General features: G+C 43.7%; 1 protein-coding gene across 1 annotated transcript in view; it reads right to left on the reverse strand.

Moving 5' to 3' along the window:
* The window catches only part of mccc1 (methylcrotonyl-CoA carboxylase subunit), a 34,410-nt gene that overhangs the window by 5,222 nt on the left and 8,881 nt on the right, over positions 1–20,307 (reverse strand). The window contains exons 6-11 of the mRNA XM_080010163.1: positions 15,733–15,880; positions 11,095–11,216; positions 10,874–10,985; positions 10,549–10,630; positions 5,287–5,414; positions 1,423–1,606 (exon numbers count right to left, since the gene is read on the reverse strand). Of these exons, the coding sequence (XP_079866289.1) occupies positions 1,423–1,606; positions 5,287–5,414; positions 10,549–10,630; positions 10,874–10,985; positions 11,095–11,216; positions 15,733–15,880 (776 nt within the window). The remainder of the gene's footprint in view (positions 1–1,422; positions 1,607–5,286; positions 5,415–10,548; positions 10,631–10,873; positions 10,986–11,094; positions 11,217–15,732; positions 15,881–20,307) is intronic.

The following is a 20,307-nucleotide window of genomic DNA, read 5'->3' on the forward strand; positions in this document are numbered from 1 at the left end:
TACTAAAATGTGCGAAGGTATTGGAGCGCCGGCGACCGCAAGGGGCGGTGCCACAATCGCCTTTTCACTGTCATAGTATTGCAGGAAGTTTGTAGGGATACATAACTACACAAACAAATGACAAGTAGACAAAGATAAACATAAAACATTGCCCGATTAGGCATAAATAAAGTGAGAGACAAGAGTGAGAATGATAGAAGTGAGGAGAGATGGATTAGGAGGGTGAGATTAGTGAGTGTTATTTTAAATCCTGACATAGATGCCTATTCCTACATCTTGCAGTATATAATAACCAGAATTACAAGAATACATATATAATGATCAAAATAACCAGGGTGTGGTGGAGTCTCGGTATAACAGACCGTCTATATGTAGTTTATCAACAACCATCGATATGCGTTTACCCTTCTGCCGGTTCTCCTTCAGGACAGAATACAGCACCTTCCGATCGGTCGTTAATCTCCCAGGGGAATTGATCGTTCATACCCAACGTGGTTCCTTTCAGCTCCTGTCCTTTGCTTTTAACCAGCTCATTGTACTTGAAGTGTTCAAAATTGGCAATGATGGAGCGGGGACGGTTCCCCACGCAGTGCCCCAGTCGATGAACCCGGTGGAAGGTGATCTGCTTCACGGTGTCTGTCGGGAGTTTTAGGGTGGTGCGGAGAAAGTCTTTCACCATATTTTCTGGAGACTGTGTTGGGGATCCGGTCTCCGGGATCCCAGAAAAGATGAGGTTGTCCTGCATACTTCTGGATTGTATATCAAGATATACATAAATAAAACAATGAAAGAGACTTTCATTATTTTATTTTCTTACAACTTCCATCTCCGCTGTGAGACACTTGGCAGAGGTTTTTAGATCCACGTTGTCTTTTTGCATCTCGCTGACCTTGCAATGTAGGAAATAAAGGCTGGCTTTGACCAAGCAAGTTTCTTGTTTATCTCATCCAAGACACTCACCTCTACAGCAACTGTATGAGATCGTCTGTGTCCATTGCTGAGTCGGTCTTCTTCCTTTTCGCGGGATTATTGCGGTCCTGGTAGTCTTCCATCACGTATAAAAAAAAAGGTCCTTCACTTTGGTTTCACGCAGTGTTCCCTTTTTTATATTTATAAATATATAAATATTATTTGCAATTCGCTTTGTTATTTTTTTTGTATTTGGTATTTTGTTTGGTGCAGCTGTCGATGTGTTCGTGTAGTAGTTAGTGTGTAGTGTTAAATAAATGTGAATTTAAGTTCAGCAATTTCGTGTCTCATTTATTATTATTCAATTATTGTACCTTATCAGATGCAAAAAAACCCACATGATATCGGCATTATATATATATATGCCAAATGGCTATTGAAAAACACATTGAAGCTGGCAGTTTGCACTTAAAACTCATTCACTTTCACATTATCTTTCTCAATCTTGTATACCTTCCCTGACACCTGTCTCGATGCGTGTGTGCTGGTCTGCCTGGGGGGTAGAGAGGTGCAGCAGGGGGCCCGCGCCCGGCATGAAGTCATTGTTGGGGTCCTCTGCATAGATGCGGGCCTCAAACGAGTGTCCCTTCAAGATGATTTCATCCTGGAGAAGAGGCAGCCGCTCGCCTGCTGCCACCTGGAGGGAGAGAGGGAGGAAGAGAAGAGGGAGAGACCATCTTATAAACGGTTACACCACCAGATCTGGAGATGAGCATTCGTTTTTTCATTTTTACAAAACCTAATGGTTTGTTATTCATATTTCCACTTGACCCTCCCGTGATTTGAGTGTGTCCTCTCATTGAATTAACTCTCCAGTTAATGCTATGATGTGCAGGTCACATGACGCGATTTCAACGAGTAGAACGTGGAAATGATGCCAGGACTTCTACTCTGTGAGGTAAGTACTGGAGGTAAGTTAAGTTTTATTTAGGAGGATTTACATATATATTTAATACAACACAGACAATTAATACTATTATATAATTATAGAACCCACAATCCAGCGATTGTGGCGCCGCCCCTTGCAGCCGCCTGCGTGAGCACCTTGTGTCGATTACGCACACAGTATTTTTAGAGCTTATTGTGCGGAATCACCGGGTGTCATGACATTTCACCTCATATATGTATGACCATATGTATAATATACATATGGTCATACATATATGCAGTAAAATACATATGGTCATACATATGCAGTGAAATGTCATATGCCACATACATATTGTGTATGTGACAAATAATGTCTTGAACTTGATCCCCATCCCTTGTTCTGGGATGAACAGTACTATGAACCAACCATGCTAAAGATTAGAGGGTTCCCTTTTAAATGGTGAAAACTTTCCAGCAATGCAAATCAGCTCTACACTTGTTATGTAACCAACATCATCAAATATTGGTTTGTTGTTTGAAGAAAGCTGCATTTGTGTGATGAGAATACGTGCGCAGTACGTCACTGAAAAGTTCAGTCAAATGTGCAGTTAATTTCATGTTAACCTCCACTTACTGTAGCTTCATTCCCCGAGCAATAAATATAAATCCTTATAAAGATCTCTACATATAAAGTTAAAGGGGACCTATTTTGAAAAACTCACTCCCCAAATGTATGTGCTTGTGTCTCTGGTGGGCCTACTAACACAAAACTAGGGGTGTCACAATTCCGACTGAAAGACTGCCACAGTCTGAGCCGCAGCTTGTGCATTCTAATAATTTAAAGAAAACCTGTACTTGGGCTAATAAAACAATATATTTGGTCCATTTCCTTTTTCCTTTTGAGAGGGCAGAACAGTGTACCCACAGCTTGTGAGAAGTGCCTGGTAGGAACCAGTATGTGTTCCCTAAGAGTAGATGAAGTTATGGATGTGATTTGGATTGTTATATAAAACAAAAAGATAATAATATTAAACAGAACATGATGCTATGATATGAGTAGAATTAGGAAAATAATTTTGATTAGAGAAGAACATACAGAGTGGACACAGACATGGTGTCCGGAGGGGAGGAGAAAGACGTATTTGCAGTAGTGTCTCTTTTCAGTGAGCCGGATCATCCAGCTCAGTGTTTTTCTTTACAAACCAAGACACGATAGTTTAACAATGGCATAGCTGTCAGTGCTGAAAAAGAAAAAAAAAAAACAAAGTTTCAATCGACACCCGAAACTGTGAAATTAGACAACCCAGTCAGTTTTCTTTGAGCTGTCAGTTCAGAAAACATGTCCTGAAACAACCCGTTCACATTTGCATGCTCCGTCATGTTGGGCTTCAGTAGAATTTTAATCACCCCATCTGTGTAACTCAACAAACAAATCTTTCAAAAGAAAGAGGTTAATACCAACCGTCCATGAAGAAACTGCAGCAGTGGAAATGTAAGTATTTAAAAAAAAAAATTCTAATGTGTTTCTTAATTATAAAATAAAAAGTACATAGACTGTAGGCTGCGGCATGTCATCTGCTGTGTTTTTCCAAACAAAACCAATAAAAAATTGTGTGCTTGTATTATTGATGTATTTATGGTGTGGTGTCTGCCCCCCACAAGCTTGGAGCACAGAAAAAAAAGGCGGAACAAACTTTTAAATTAGCCCATGTAGATCTAATATGAGTGAACATTCATCAACTGAATTGCTTATTTAGTTTACAGACTAAAAAAAATTGAACCCGGAGTAAAATTCAAACCCCATTGGCTCACAGAACCAGGAACTTGTGCTCAAACCCCATAGGCTCACAGAACTAGGGGCCTGAGGAGGGTGGCTCCACTCATAAAAAACAGCCTGTTTTGGAACAGGATGGTATAGAGGCATTTTAGAATGGCTAGAATGCACAATCTGAGTGGTATTTAAAAAAAAAAAAAAAAAAAAAAAAACTTAAAAAACATGTTTTGGGGACCTCAGAGACCTATATTAGCTTGTTGAAAAGGAGCTTAAAAAGGTCCATTTTAACACCTTATTCCACTTTATCCAAACATTAGACCCCTCTCTAATCTCTGTTGGGCTGGGCGATAGACCAAAATTTATATTGCGGTCAAATATGAAGCACGGACGGTAGCAGTATACTGTATATATCATGGTATTTTTTTTTTATTTCAATATAAGTGCTTCTGAAGGGGTTAAGCACTGGTATGGCAACTGCGTGACAGCTATTACTGTATTATTAGGACATATTTCACATAATACAGAGGTATTTTAAGAACATTTATTGTGCAAAAATGCAATAATAGAAAAAAATACAAAACCTTTTCTTAAGTTACTTCCATCTCTAAAAAAAAACCATGAAATACAATAAAATCAAGCTAAACAAACTGAAAATAAAAACAGACTTTAAGGATTTATTGTTATTCCCCTGCCAGTTAAAATATACAAACTTTTTGCCGTACTCTATGAAATTTATTGAATTACCATGATCAAAAATCGCAAAGATTTGAAATTTATTTAAATATTTCAATAATAAAAAAAAAACATGAACATAAATGTTTTAGTTAAACTAGAGGGCTAGCGAGAAAGCATAAGCTTTGGCATGGGTTTGTTCCTTATGGGCGGGACAGGTAACATCTAGCGATGGAGCCGGAGAACAAGTTACTGAGCAGGAAAACGACTTTGCTGTGCCCCAAAACCACACTTTGTGATGACAAGCCCCCCACACGGACACATGTGGACGCTGCAGTGGCGTGTGAAGAGAGAGCAAGGAAGCATAGCTGGTACCGGTATATTGATAGTGTGGAAAATGAGTATTGAAACAGTTTCAAATATTCCGACTCCATATGTATAGAAAAATAAATATTAACACTAAACCTACATTAGATCTGTGAGGCCTCTACCGGTCAGCATGGTATAGTCAAAATCCATACCGTTGTACTTTCTGTACTGTTTAAACCGTCCACCCCTAATCTCAGCTCTGAGTTATTTACTCATTCAGTGACTTCGATTGACTTTTCTTGTGGTGGTGGTGTTGCACTTAGGGTAATAGTGACATATAATCATTAAACTACTACATGATGTTCTTGGATATACAGATAAAGTCATGTAAATCAGTACAATTCATAATTTCATTCTACAATTTCACTCTCTTATTTACATAAACATAAGTTCGAATTTTTCATAAGAAACAAGTGGTTCTTTTTGATACAAGTGCGGAAAACAACACTGACCATTCGCGTTATAGGAACCTGGGCATTCCTTCAGAATAAATACTGATTTTGAGACTAGAATTGTATTTTTTATGTCCATCGTATATATAACAAACCCTGGAGCTGAAAGTCTGTAATGAGAAAAGCTGGTTTTCCTTATCAATTATCCCATTTCCTCATCCACAACAAAGAAAAACTCACCCGCAACTGCCACTCCACTAGATCAGTTCCGGTGATCATCTCAGAGACTGGGTGCTCGACCTGCAGCCTGGTATTCATCTCCATGAAGTAGAAGTTATGCTGGGCATCCATTATAAATTCCACAGTGCCTGACACACACACACACACACACACACACACACACACACACACACACACACACACACACACACACACACGTCAAAACAACGATTTTACGGTACAAAAATGAGTCCTATTTCGGCAGCTCTGCCTTGAATACATTATTAGAGGTGGGACACTGGATAAACATCATCAGCCACTGCCTTAGGTGAACATCATCTTATCTGTTGTTAGGCCGATGTCAGTCAACAAGGTGAATATTGGCAGATACTGATGTATGGCCGATAAATCGTTATATCCCTAGTTATTGATGCATTTGGACAATATTCAGTTATTTTCTTATTTTTAACTGTAGCCGTTGCTCTCCGTTACTCGCGCGCATTAAGAGGGGAGCTTGGCAGGCGGCAGGGTAGGCCAGACCTGCCATTGCCCCACACAAAAACATTTAAAACGATGGCCAACAGACCGATTATTGTTAACGAAAATCAATTTGGGATATTTCTCCTTCAATTACAGATTCATACAGATGTGGGCAAATTTGTTGGTACCTTTCGACGAAAAAAGAACCCACAATTTTCTCTAAAATAACTTGAAACTCAAAAGTGATTGGCCTCCATCATTGTTTATTCCATATTTAATATGAATCAGACTTTGCTTTTGATTCAACAGAATATTTTACATAAAACAAATGAAAGTGGCATGGACAAAATGGGACTCTAAACCTTATATTTTGTTGCACAAACTTTAGAGGCAATCACTGCAATCAAGCGATTTCTGTAGCTCTAAATGAGAATTCTGCACCTGTCAACAGGTAGTTTGGCCCACTCTTCCTGAGCGAACTGCTCCAGCTGTCTCAGGTTTGAAGGGTGCCTTCTCCAGACTATATGTTTCAGCTCTTTCCAAAGATGTTCGATAGGAACATCTATGGAAAGAAGGCCACTTCAGAATAGCCAAATGTTTTGTTCCTATCCATTCTAAGCTGCTTTTAGCTGTGTGTTTTGGGTCATCTTGTTGGAGGACCCATGACCTACGACTGAGACAGCTTTCTGACAATGGGCAGTATGTTACGCTCCAGAATGCCTTGATAGCCTTTAGATTTCATTGTGCCCTGCACAGATTAAAAGCGCCCTGTACCAAACACAGCAAAGCACCCTCAAAACGTAACCGAGCCTCCTCCATGTTTCACAGTAGGTATGGTGTTCATTTCTTTGAAAGCCTCATATTTTTGTCTGTGAACATAGAACTGATGTGACTTGCCAAAAAGCTTTTTTAAGGGGTACTTTTCAGGAGGAATTAAGCATGGTTTCAATGAGCTGAAAGGGTACCCACAAATTTGTCCACGTCTGTATATCTTGAGGAAACATCAAGGGTTTTCTTGCCTGCATCACGATACCATCATTATCATGGGAAATGTATTGTGATATTATCGTACTGTTCGTCTACTGGTAATTCCCCACTCACAAATACAATGGAAATGTGATCCATGTAAGAAAAAAATCAATAAGAAACCAAACCATAGAAAAAAAAATGCTAATTGCTCGAGAATTTTAATGGTCAATTAGCTAAAAATTGTCTTAAGTCAACAAATGTCTATTGCTTTAGAAACCTTTGATACAAGGAGTGCATGCTCTTTTACAGCAATGCCCTTTGTCCTACTATACAAAACATACACACAAAAAAAAAAAAATATATCAATAATACGATGCGATTAAAAAAAAAAACATGTCCGCACGCTGACTTGCCCCTCCATTATTTAGCGGGGCTGAGCGTTAATCAGTACAAGTGAATTTACAATCCTTAATTGGCTCTGCACTCCATAACAGTATGGATATGATTTGGATAGTAATATTAAAGACAAGAAAATGTAAAATGGAACATGATGCTGTGATATTGTCGCACCAAGCACAGTGCACAAAAGGGAAGCCAATAGAGGTGACTTTGTTATTAAATCGGTTGTGTTTTAATAATTTTTTTTAAAAAAATAAAAAAATCCCACCCAACTAAGGTGAGATTTCAAGCTCTGTCAAAGGCTCAGCCACGCTCAAGATGATTATTCAAAATATTGAATCCAAATTCAATTCTAGATTCAAGAGGTTTATTCGTCAAATACATATACATACTTTCATACATATAAGCAGCAAAATGAAATGCAACGCACCCGGTAATTACACACAATATGTCCTAAGAAAATTTCTTTCTACTAGACCAGGGGTGGGAAAACTTTTTGGCTCAGGGGCCACATTGACTTTTAAAATTTGACAGACGGGCCGGGTCAGCACAAGATAGCAGAAGGCATACATATCAAACATAAAAAAAATCATTATAGTGTTAATACACTTACCTTATAGTGGGAACAGTGTTGTTGATCACCCATTTTTGCCAGTGCATACAAGTCTGGTGTTAGTTTTGTTGTGGCAATTCTCAGAATTCACTCAACTAGGATCTGTGGGGTGCTTTGTTGGTGTAATCACACTAAAAGTCTGTTCTAATACACATACGTAGAACCAAACAACACCAGCATCCTCTGTGCCATCTTCTGGATGTTCGGAAATTTGCAACACATGCAAGTCCAGGATCCAGGCACACAGCGGAGTATTGAGTCCGAGCTCCTTCAGCTTGACAGCCAGTCTGGTGGGGACTATGGTGTTGAAAGCTGAACTGTAATCAATGAAAAACATTCTCACATAGGCCCCCTTCCGGCCATCCAGGTGCGTGAGTGTGGTGTGCAGTACCTGGGAGACCGCGTCATCCGTGGATCTGTTCTGCCGGTACGCGAACTGCAATGGGTCCAAGATGCGAGGGAGGGAGGCGCAGATGTAATCCTTAATCAGCCTCTCGAAACACTTCATGACCACCGAGGTAAGGGCCACCGGACGGTAGTCATTCAGGCAGGCAGGAGAGGCGATCTTCGGGACAGGAACGACGGTGGATCTCTTGAAGCAGGGACCACTGATTCAGCCAGGGAGATGTTGAATATTGTAGTGAACACCGGAGTTAGCGGGTTAGCACAGGTTTTTCCGTACTCGCCCAGATATGCCATCTGGGCCCGCAGCTTTCCTGGCTTTCAACCTCATCAGAGCGTTCCTGACCTCGTGCACGGACACAGAGTGCGCGCTCATCCCCAGCGGTGTAACTCCAATTTGCCGGCGAGCTAGCGGTGCTGTTGCCAGACTCAAACCGCACATAAAAGGAGTTCATTTTTTTGGCTAGGGAGGCGTCCACACTCGTGGCTGGGGAGGAGCTGCTCTTGTAGTTTGTCATCGTCCGCAGCCCCTCCCACAAGCGTCTTGTGTTCCCCCGCTCCATCTGTAACTCCAGAGTCTCCCTTTACATCCGTTTAGCCTCCTTCACCGCCCTCCGCAGATTGTACGACGCTGCTTTGTAATTGTCCACATTTCCGGATACAAAACCATCGTTGTAAGCGGCCTTGCGAGCATTCAGAGCGCAGCGGATGGATTTATCGACCCACGGTTTCTGGTTTGGAAATATCTGAACCTTCACCGTGGGTGATGCTGTCTGTTAACGTAGCCACATAACTCACTGCTATATCCGTAAACGCTGACGTCACTTGAAACTTGATTGAAACATGTCCAGTCTACGTCAGCGAGTGCGTCCTGAAGCATAGCCTCTGATTGGTCTGTCCACCGCTTCACTTCCCTCGTCACCACCAGTTCTCACGGGAACCAGCGAGATCGTGGCGTGGTCAGATTTCCCGAAAGAAGGGAGCGAGACAGTCTTGTATCCGTTCTTGTAAGGTGTGTAGCAATGGTCCAAAGTTCTGTCTCCCCTGGTGGCACACGTGATGTGTTGGTAGAAATTAGGCAGAACTTTTTTAAGATTCGCCCTGTTAACGTCCCCAGTCACCACCGCAGCCGCTTCGGGGATGTTTGTTTTGAAATCCGCACAACACATCGTACAGGTCCGACAGTGTTGTGTCAGTATCCGCTTGCGGTGGAATATAAACGGCTGTAATGATGACCGTGCTGAATTCCCGGGGAAGATAAAGTGGACGGCATAAGATGGGCAGTTGTTCCAGGTTCAGTGAGCAGGAGCGGGAGAGAGACTTAGTGTTGTCGGGGTTACACCAGCGGTTGTTTACCATTAGGCAGACGCCTCCACCTTTGGATTTCCCCGACACCCCTGATCCATCACCGCGGAACACAGAGAACGACTCGGCTGGAAGAATGGCTTCATCCGGCACCAGCAGGTTCAGCCATGTCTCCGTCAGGCAGAGGATGCAACAGTTCCTCGTGTCCCGTTGGAATTTAATCCTCGCTCGAAGTTCATCCATCTTGTTCTCCAAAGACTGAACGTTGGCAAGAAGGGTGCTTCCTCCGTGGGCCCGCTCGTGGAACAGCAGCTCCATTTTTGTTGTTGTTGAGCGTCTTCCCGCGTAGAATTTCAGCCGGCCACTCTGCTTCCACAGATAAAAAGTCCCAAAGTTGTTCGTTTAGGGAAGTATTTATATCCATGAGTGCATCGCAGCCGTAAGAGGTAACTGCCGATGCTTTTTTGGCGGACATTATGATAAAAACGGAAAAAAATATTAAAATGTGCAAAAGTCGACCGGAGCGCCGGTGCCCGCAAGGGGCAGCGCCACTATCGCCACTTCTAACAAATAATTATAAAAAAAAAAAATTCTAAACAGAGAAAAAATTATTTAGTTAAAATAAATAAATATACTACTACGACGAATGTTATTATTAAGGTTATAAAGTTTGAGATGCAATGCGGTCTGCGGGAGAGAAAGTTGCTCGTTCTCGGGGGCTCGAAATCTTGGAATCCGCAAAACGCATGGTCATCTTGGAAGAGAAAAAATATTCTTAAACACCCCCCTCACACCAAAAAAAAAATACCCTCAATCTATGAATGCTTCTCAGATCGTGGATGTGTGCGTTTCCATGCTCCTCCGCAGGATCCAGCGCTCTGTCCCCTCCCGCCCTTCTCCGCTTCTCCGGTTCTACCACTCCCTCCACCTCCTACTCCCACCGCCCCCTTGGGATGGCATTGCACATCTAGAGCAGCCACATTTTGATGATATGAAAATAGAAATGCTTGCCGAACCCTAGCTCTGCCAGAACTTGGATTGAGAAACCCCATTAGCTGGTGTGAGTCCATCCCCGATCTGGCTTTCCCAAAAGCAATACAAGTGTGTGTGCTTACCTGCCCCTACATAGTTGACAGCCTTGGCTGCTTTAATGGCTGCCTCTCCAAGTTTCTGCCGAACCTTGCCGCTGATGCCGGGCTGAGGAAAGGTACACAGTGACCACATAGAAAAAAAATACTAAAGAAAAGCTCCCCTGATCAAAGTTTTAATTTTCCCACTCATTGTCTTAAATTGCAATCAATTTAAGTAGCTCTAACACACACACACACACACACACACACACACACACACACACACACACACACACACACACACACACACACACACACACACACACACACACACACACACACACACACACACACACACACACACACACACCGCAGGTGCCTCCTCTATGATCTTCTGATGCCTCCTCTGAACGCTGCAGTCCCTCTCAAAGAGGTAGACTGCGTTGCCGTGCTGGTCACCAAACACCTGAACCTCTACATGTCTGCGGGACGGGACGTGAAGAGAGAGAGACTGAAACGGAGGACGATATACTAATAATAACATCTCAATGGGCCTAGAAAATTGGTCGTTTTCTTGTGGGTGTACATCACCTGGGGTCCTCCACAAATTTCTCCAGCAGCATGACATCATCGTTGAAGGACTTCCTGGCCTCTCGTCTTGCGGATTCCAGGTGCTCTAGAAAGTTGGTGTCTGACTGGGCTATTCGCATCCCCTAAGCACAAACACAGAATGAGATATATTATTTCTTATGGATTTCACGATTCAATGTATTTTTTTTTTTTTACCCGCCCAGCACTGATGGCTGGGGCACCGCTTGGGAGTTTCACTATTCATACATGCAGCTATAGTCAGGACAATTTCCGTCTTGCTCCTTTTCAGCAGTGGTGGTCTAAGTGCGGTGTCACCGCCACGGACATACGCACACTCCCCCATTTAGAAAACAGCACAGTTCGTCTCACGATCGTTTGAATAGGCTATTTTGGAAAACAGAAAATGTTTAGACCATTTTGAATAGGCCATTACAATATACATTCACCGGCCACTTTATTAGGGGATGGTAGCTCAGGAGGTAGAGCTGGTGGTCTAGTGATCCAAAGGTTGCTGGTTCGATCCCAGGCTCCTCCTGCTAGCATGCTGTAGTGTCCTTGAGCAAGACACTTAACCCCTAATTGCTCCTGATGGCTGCGTCCGTCGGTGTTTCAACAATTGTAAGTCGCTTTGGATAAAAGCGTCTGATCAATGACTAAATGTAATGTAAATGTAATTAGGTACACCTGCTCAATTGCTTGTTAACACATAGCTAATCAACCAATCACATGGCAGCATCTCATTGCATTAAGGCATGTAGACATGGTGAGGATGACTCGAAGTTCAAACCAAGCATCAGAATGGGGAAGTAAGGGGATTTAAGTAACATTGAACGTGGCATGGTTGTTGGTGCCAGACAGGCTGGTCTGAGTATTTCAGAAACTGCTGAACTACTGATTTTCACGCACAACCATCTCTAGGGTTTACAGAGAATGGTCCGAAAAAGATAAATTATCCAGTGAGCGGCAGTTGTGGGGATGAAAATGTCTTGTTTTTGAGAGAGGTCAGAGGAGAATGGGCAGACTTGTTCGAGACGTTAAAAAGGCAACAGTAACTCAAATAACCACTCATTACAACCAAGGTATGCAGAATACCATCTCTGAACGCACAACACGTGGACCCTTGAAGCAGATGGGCTACAGAAGCAGAAGACCACACTGGGTGCCACTCCTGTCAACTAAGAACAGGAAACTGAGGCTACAATTCGCACAGGCTCCCCAAAAATGGACAATAGAAGATTGGAAAAACGTTGCCTGGTCTGATGAGTCTCGATTTTAGCTGCGACATTCAGATGGTAGGGTCAGAATTTGGAATAAACAACATGAAAGCAATGGTTCAGGCTGCTGGTGGTGGTGTACTGGTGTGGGGGATATTTTTCTTAGCACACTTTGGGCCCCTTAGTACCAATTGAGCACTGTTTATACGCCAAAGCATAGCCCAGTATTGTTGCTAACCATGTCCATCCCTTCATGACCACAGTGTACCCATCTTCTGATGACTACTTCCAGCATGTCACAAAGCTCAAATCATCTCAAACCGTATTGTTGAACATGACAATGAGTTCACTGTATTCCAATGGCCTCCAGTCAACAGATCTCAATCCAATAGAGCACCTTAGGGATGTGGACGGGAGATTTGCATCATGGATGTGCAGCTGACATCTGCAGCAACTGCGTGATGCCATGTCAATACGGACCAAAATCTCTGAGGAATGTTTCTAACACCTTGTTGAGTCTATGCCATAAAGAATTAAGGCAGTTCTGTATGTATGTGTATATGATTTACCCCTAGTTTGTACATGTGTTTAAATAATATTTAAACACATTCACGAACGAATCACAAACATCATTTTTGATAGACAGACAGACAGTCAGTCAGTCCAATCAAAAGACGCAATAATTTTTTTCCCCTGGGGGGCAGTGTTCCGCTGAACTGCTGTTCCCGAGAGCCGCTGGTGGGAGGGTGCAGTGTGCATTGAGGAATGCGGCACAGTGGACCCTCCGCAGAACTGACCAAACCAAATTTCATGAAAGTCGGTTCGAAGCCGGGAGAGCTGCAGTCGACTAAGAGGCAGTAATGCAGAAGACTATACAACAATAAGAAGAGAATGGATAAAGAAGTACTTTCTTTATCCATTTTGCTCCTCTGTCCTTGTAATTACAGTCCAAAAAAAAATATTCTCTCGCAATCAAGATGTTATTATCAAGTTTGAAACACATTGAAAAAAATGAAGTCACACATGGAGAATTGGAACTGTGTAGGACGGCAAAATTGTACTCACTATACTACAGGTACCGCATGTCAGATACGGCGTTTCGCACCGTAGGAACTTTTTCATAGTTCTAAGAACTTTTGAAGGGACTGTTCCTTTTCTTGTGTCCGCACTACAGGAACTAGAAACGATCTCAACAACGCCGTTCTTGAGGGACTTTAACTTCTACTCCAGGGCAGGGACTAACCAGCACAAGAGGAACCTTCAGTGATGTAAGTGCACGGTGATTGGCCCAGACTTACGTAAGCGCACAGTCCCTCTGAATGAGGATAGTCAGAAGGACAGCCCACGTACACTCAGCGTTAATAAAGAAATAACCCATAAAAACTAAAACCAATAAAAAAAAAAAATTGTATTTTCATTGCAGATGTATTTATTTTATTTTCCAGCATTAGTTGAATGAAACATTTCCTATCCCGATGCGATGTGCCTTACGAAAGTTGTAACAAACTTTTAAATTACGTGTTGTAGATCTAATATGAGTGAAGATTCAGCAACTGGATTGCTTATTTCTTGCCTTAAATTTGTTCAGAAACAGATTTTGGTGGACTGATAAGGTGAAATACGTGAACCTTTAGGGACCCAGAAGTGAAGCTGAAACCTCATTGGCTAAAGTCACTTCAGAGTTCCTACTGCCAGTGTGAACGCAACCACAAAAAAAAGCCCTTGAAGGTATTTAGTCCTCGGGGATGCATGCATACACAGTCGTTTATTCGTTTTCTGTGTTTTTATTATCAAAAAATGAAAAACGGGTCCTTTCCCAGTTTTTTTTAAGAAACATAATTTTTAGAACAAAAAAAACTTTACATATAGTCGGTTTGAGTCTACAGATTTTTAAAAAACTGGTGGACGTATTTGACTAATCAGAAATGCTCAGCGCTGCAAACCACACCCCCAAAGTTCCAGGACTTTTGAAAAGCACTACCCTCTATGCAGGGTAGTACTTCTACGCACTTTTTGGTTCTGTAGACTTTGACTTTGTTTCCGGGAGCAACTTAATTTAGACCCTGGTCCCTGTGGTGGAAACACATTGAATCCTCCAAAGTTTCCTAGTCCCTGGCTGAAAGTTCCTGCAGTGGAAAAGTGGCTATATTCCAACATTTTTACATTCACCAGTACTGCTGTTTATGTTTCTATTATTGTGTTTTTCATTTTTACGATGTATTATGTAGACTTTATCTTTTTAACAATTAAAGACCCTCTTTGGAAGAAAAAAATAATAATTTCAATGCCTTTTACGTAGTTGTCGCTTGCCTTGTCACTTTATTTATTTATATATTTTTTTAATTTCACTGCTCAGAATGACCCTGTGCTTTACTGTGCATCTGATCAATTAAACACTTTGACACAAACTGTCCAACATGGAGGAAGAAATGTGATGGTCTGGGGCTCTTTCACTAGATCCAGAGTCGGCGACTTGCCCAGAGTGACCGGCACCCTAAATCAAAAGGGCTACCACAGCATTTTGCAGCACCATGAAATACCCTCTGGTCTACGCCTAGTTGGTCAGGGGTTCATTCTACATCAAGATGACCAAAACCATACCTCCAGTCTTTGCCAGAAGTACCTTAGAAGAAAAGAACAAGATGAAGTCTCCAGACTTAAATCCCATGAAGCTGGGTTGGGAGGAACCAGACACAAGTGTCAAAGCAAGGCAACCTATAAGTGCAGCACATTTGTGGGAACTTCTGTAACAGTGTTGGGAAGAACTTTCCCAACAATATTTGATTTCCATTGTAGAAAGAATTCCACAAGTGTGTTCGGCTGTTATATCTGCAAAAGGTGGTTACTTTGAGTAAAATACTTAGATAAACATTTGTTAAAGAACACACACTCTGTGCACACTCTGAACAAAAACATGATCACGCACGGGATGTTTGGGTTGGGTACTGAAACCCGGTACCACTATGGCACGGGTTCCAATACGATCAGTATCGACAGAATCGACCGACCGAATTCGCTACCCACAACATCCAGTTCATACAAACTGGCAGTGATTTGTTAAACATGTAACAATTGAAAACTATATGAAAAGTAATTAAGGACAAATGTGTTGAGTTCATAAAACCAATCTCTAAAATAGCCGTAGACTACATTTTTTTCTTACAAAAATAAGAATTCCGATCATGCATTAAAGATCTCGAGCTCGAAAATTATATATATCGATCAAAAACGCAAGTGCATTTTGGGTTCTCTCTCGCCCCTCTCCCTTTCGATGCATAATGGAGACATTGGAGAGGGAGCTGTTTCCCTAAATGAAGCAAATAAAAACCTGTCAACTACCACAAATAGAAACACTGTGGGATGGATGGATAGATCTATCACTTTCTGATAGATATAGTTTAATGCCTTGCTTTCACTCCCTCACCTTTCCTCCTCCTCCACGGACCGCCTTGATCATAACAGGGTAGCCAATCTGGGCAGCCTCTGCTTGGAGCCTCTCGTCTGATTGTTCCTCCCCGTGGTAACCGCCAATGATCGGCACCCCGGCAGCAGACATGATGTGTTTGGAGGTGCTGTGAAGAAGAGGCAAAACCAAATAGGGTGGCGGGCAGGACTGGTGTGCTGGCAGCAGCTCTCATTTACGCATTCATCGTTATCACCTTTTATGGTCCTGGAGGTTTATGTGAACAGAACTTCTCAACCCAACTAAACAATCACGCTGCACAAAAACACTTTAGACTTCGAAGTGATTTGCTCAGCACTTTCATCCAGCCTGGTATGGAAAACAGGAATATCTATAAACATCTTCTCATCAGGGCTGATCGCCAAAGATGGAAACTACTTATCATCTCGTTTAGCCTACTTTTAGCGTGCAACATTCATCAATGCCCGGGCCCATTGTTAGCCCTAAACAGGAAGAAGAATCTTTTTTTTTTTTTTTTTTTAAACCTGTGCTGTCAGCATGCTGGGCATACAACACAGAGTATTTGTATGCCATTGCAGTCAGGACAGAGTTAGTCTGCAAGTGGAGTTCAACTTCTCAACCTCTCAACTCTTTATTAATTATTAAATCATCAAGAACTGCTTCTATAACTCTGTCCTGTGGATGCCCTGTAGATTGACAAGAGCACAGTTTTTGGTTATAGAGAACCACCACCAACCCCCCTCTGTGGAGAACTATTTATCATGTTTGGGTCTATAAACAACTGATCACTACGCCAAGAGGGGGAGAATCACCACGGTTAGACAAATAAACATAGAAACAAACAACATTTACACAAAAACATGAACATGAGATGACAACATGTATTGAAAAACAGTGAATTAGGTCCAGGAAAAATTGAACTACAACTGGTCACGTGACCTCTTCCTGTCATAATTATGGTAGCAAATGAGGGAGGAAAGAAGAAGAATTCAACCATGAGGGTGCTGGGGTGCACTTGAGGCAGGTTTAATGGTGTATGCCTGTGTGATGGGACCGCCTGTGTGTGTGTGTGTGTGTGTGTATGTATGTATGTAAGATATCCACCGGTGAGTGTACATGACTTATCCCCATTGGAATTGGTGTAGAAGGTCGGTAATATGTTGCGGCGCCTCCAAGCAGCGGAAGGGGCCCCGAAGCCCCCCGAACTCCACAGCGCTGTGGACACCCTACAGCTGCAGTAAAGCCCCGAGTACCCTGCCCTGCAGTCACAGAAGACCCCCGGGCTCCCAGAGAAGCCAGAGGGCCGTGGAGCAACCCCCACACCCAGCCCCGAGGAGCATGACCCAGTCCCAGGGAGCACGAGGAGACCCCGCACCCCAGGGGTGCACACATACAACCAACCCCCGGGTGCAGGCACAAGACGCAGCCGCTGGCACAGAACTCGGGCCATGGGCGCAAAGCACGGACCGCAGGCCCAGATCCTGGCCCCACGGCGACAGACCGACACCCCGCCCAAGCCGCTCACCCCATGGGTGACCCCGCAGGACCCAATGCCCACCCACACCCCACCACAGCACAGCCAACCAGATGCCCCACCAGCCGCGAGTGCCCATACACATAGCAGCGTGTGCCCAGCGCGGGGCACCTTGATGTTACACATCCCACCCCGCCGGCATTGCCGGCAGGCGCCAGGTATACAGGCCCTCCGCCACCCCCAGCACCCGGGGCGCCTGCCGCAAAGAAGCTGCGCCACAGAATCAAAAGGCCAACAGCCGCCCCACCACACCCCAACCCACAAAGGCAAGCAGTGCCCCCAGGGGCCCTGGAAGGCACCTGGCGGTGCTCTCCGCAGCCCCGCCAGGTCACAGCACATCCCAAGCCACCAGGCGCAAGCCATCAGGACTCCAGCCAGGCCGGGAGGGGGGGCCCACCCGACCGCCCCCCAGCCAACAACACACCCACACCGACCCACCAGCGACCGGCCACCCCGTAAAAACCCCAGTGATCAATGTGTGCTGTTGGTATTGCAGTTAAAATTGCGGGGCTGGGGGTGCGAGTCCTTAAAATTTTGGGAGGGACGAGAAGCACGCTTGGGCAGGAGCGTGACAGGCAAGATGGAAGCTGCTTGCCGCATCCTCACCCACATAGCCCGCACCCCGCCCATCCCGCAAGCCCTCGGTCTATTGTGTGGTGTATGTGCCGAATATGAGTTTTGGCACTGGGAGAGATAGGCGAGTTGCGACCGGATCGATCCATGGGTGCAGCAGGCTGGGGAGCAACCACACAGACCCCCTCCCACCGGACCCAACCGTGCCCCAGTGCGCTCACCTCCCGTACCTGGTGGCAGCCAACCTACAGCAATCAGCCAAGGGTGCAGAGCGTCCGCCATGCGCCTCCACCATGTCGGCAGCTCCGCGCCCCCATCAGGCCCATGGTCGGCCCCCAGCCGCCGAGCATGTGGACTACAAAACAGAGGGCAGCAGGACAGCACCCCCACCCACAGCCCGACCCCCCAGCGACGAGAGCCCCGCGCACCGAGAGCGTCAGAGGGCAGGTACCCCGGCAGCCTGGTGTGATGACAGGAGACCACACCCCACGAAGGAGGCCACATGGTGAGCCCCGCACCTTGCACAGCTAGCCAGGTTCAGGACTCAGGTTGACAGGACCACACGGAACGCCTAACCAGCCCCGGCACGACGGGCCTCCTAACCAGCCCCAGCACGACGGGGCTACAAAAGAGCGTATCACGAACAACCCTGAACAGTGATACAGTATGCGGTACAGTATGCTACATACAGTACAGTAGGTAGTGGAGCCTAGTGCATGGCTCAGTTAGGACCCCTGGTGAGGTCAGCGTTGACAGTTCTAGTTTCTTCCCTCAAGCCATTAGAACTGTCAACGCTGACCTCACCAGGGAATCATCCAGCATTTGGATGATCCAGAAGAGGATTGGGAGAATGTCATATGGTCAGATGAAACCAAAATAGAACTTTTTGGTAAAAACTCAACTTGTCGTGTTTGGAGGAGAAAGAAAGCTGAGTTGCGTCCAAAGAACACCATACCTACTGTGAAGCATGGGGGTGGAAACATCATGCTTTGGGGCTGTTTTTCTTCAAAGGGACCAGGACGACTGATCCGTGTAAAGGAAAGAATGAATGGGGCCATGTTTCGTGAGATTTTGAGTGAAAATCTCCTTCCATCAGCAAGGGCATTGAAGATGAAACGTGGCTGGGTCTTTCAGCATTACAATGATCCCAAACACACCGCCCGGGCAACGAAGGAGTGGCTTCATAAGAAGCATTTCAAGGTCCTGGAGTGGCCTAGCCAGTCTCCAGATCTCAACCCCATAGAAAATCTTTGGAGGGAGTTGAGAGTCCCTGTTGCCTAACGACAGCCCCAAAACATCACTGCTTTAGAAGAGATCTGCATGGAGGAATGGGCCAAAATACCAGCAACAGTGTGTGAAAACCTTGTGAAGACTTACAGAAAACGTTTGACCTCTGTCATTGCAAACAAAGGGTTTATAACAAAGTATTGAGATGAACTTTTGTTATGACCAAATACTTATTTTCCACCATAATTTGCAAATAAATTCTTTAAAAATCAGACAATGTGATTTTCTGGATTTTTTTTTTCTCATTCTGTCTCTCATAGTTGAGGTATACTATGATGAAAATAACAGGCCTCTCTCATCTTTTTAAGCGGGAGAACATGCACAATTGGTGGCTGACTAAATACTTTTTTGCCCCACTGTACATAGGCATATTCCTTCAACCTATTCCATTTTATTTCAATTTATTTTTTATTGTATTTTATTCTATATATTTTTTATCTTATTCTATAAGTATTCCACTTACTGTATTACGTTTTAGGAGTCAGTTAGTCGGTCTATTAGAAAGGAATTTTCTACTTTTTATTTTTATTTTAGTACTTTTTCCTAGGACATATTGTGTGCTATCACCGGGTGCGTTGCATTACATTTCACTGCATATATGTATGGAAGTATGTATATGTATGTGACAAATAAAAAATCTTGAATCTTGAATCTTGAAACAACAACATCTGTGGCTGGCCAGGTGAGCGTTGGCCAACCAACAACTTCTCCAGAGTTTCTACTTACAATTCAAATACACCTTAATCCAGTGTCCCTAATAACAGCAGTGTAGCTCAACCTAATCTTCTACAGAAAATCACAGGTCGAAACCCAGCAATTAAGAAACTACGAAAACTGAACTTTTCATACTGTTAATAATGCCAGAGCGTGGGATCCTCGGGTTAAACACAATGGTCTGCTTGGGGGGCACCTGAATATTCACAGTATTATTCCAAAAAGTGATCAAATTAAACATGACCTTTTAGCAGATTCTAATTTAGATTTTCTATGTTTGTCAGAGACATGTCTCCATAAATACTCCCCATCTTCTGCCTTACATATCCCTGGCTATAATATCTTCAGTAAAGATAGAGCTGAGGGTAGAGGGGGGTTGTTGTTTTATATTAAAGATCACATATCACATAAAGACATTACATTACATTTCATTTAGCAGACGCTTTTATCCAAAGCGACTTACAATT

Source organism: Zeus faber (assembly GCF_960531495.2).
Source record: "Zeus faber genome assembly, chromosome: 1".
In the NCBI taxonomy this organism is placed as follows: Eukaryota; Metazoa; Chordata; class Actinopteri; order Zeiformes; family Zeidae; genus Zeus; species Zeus faber.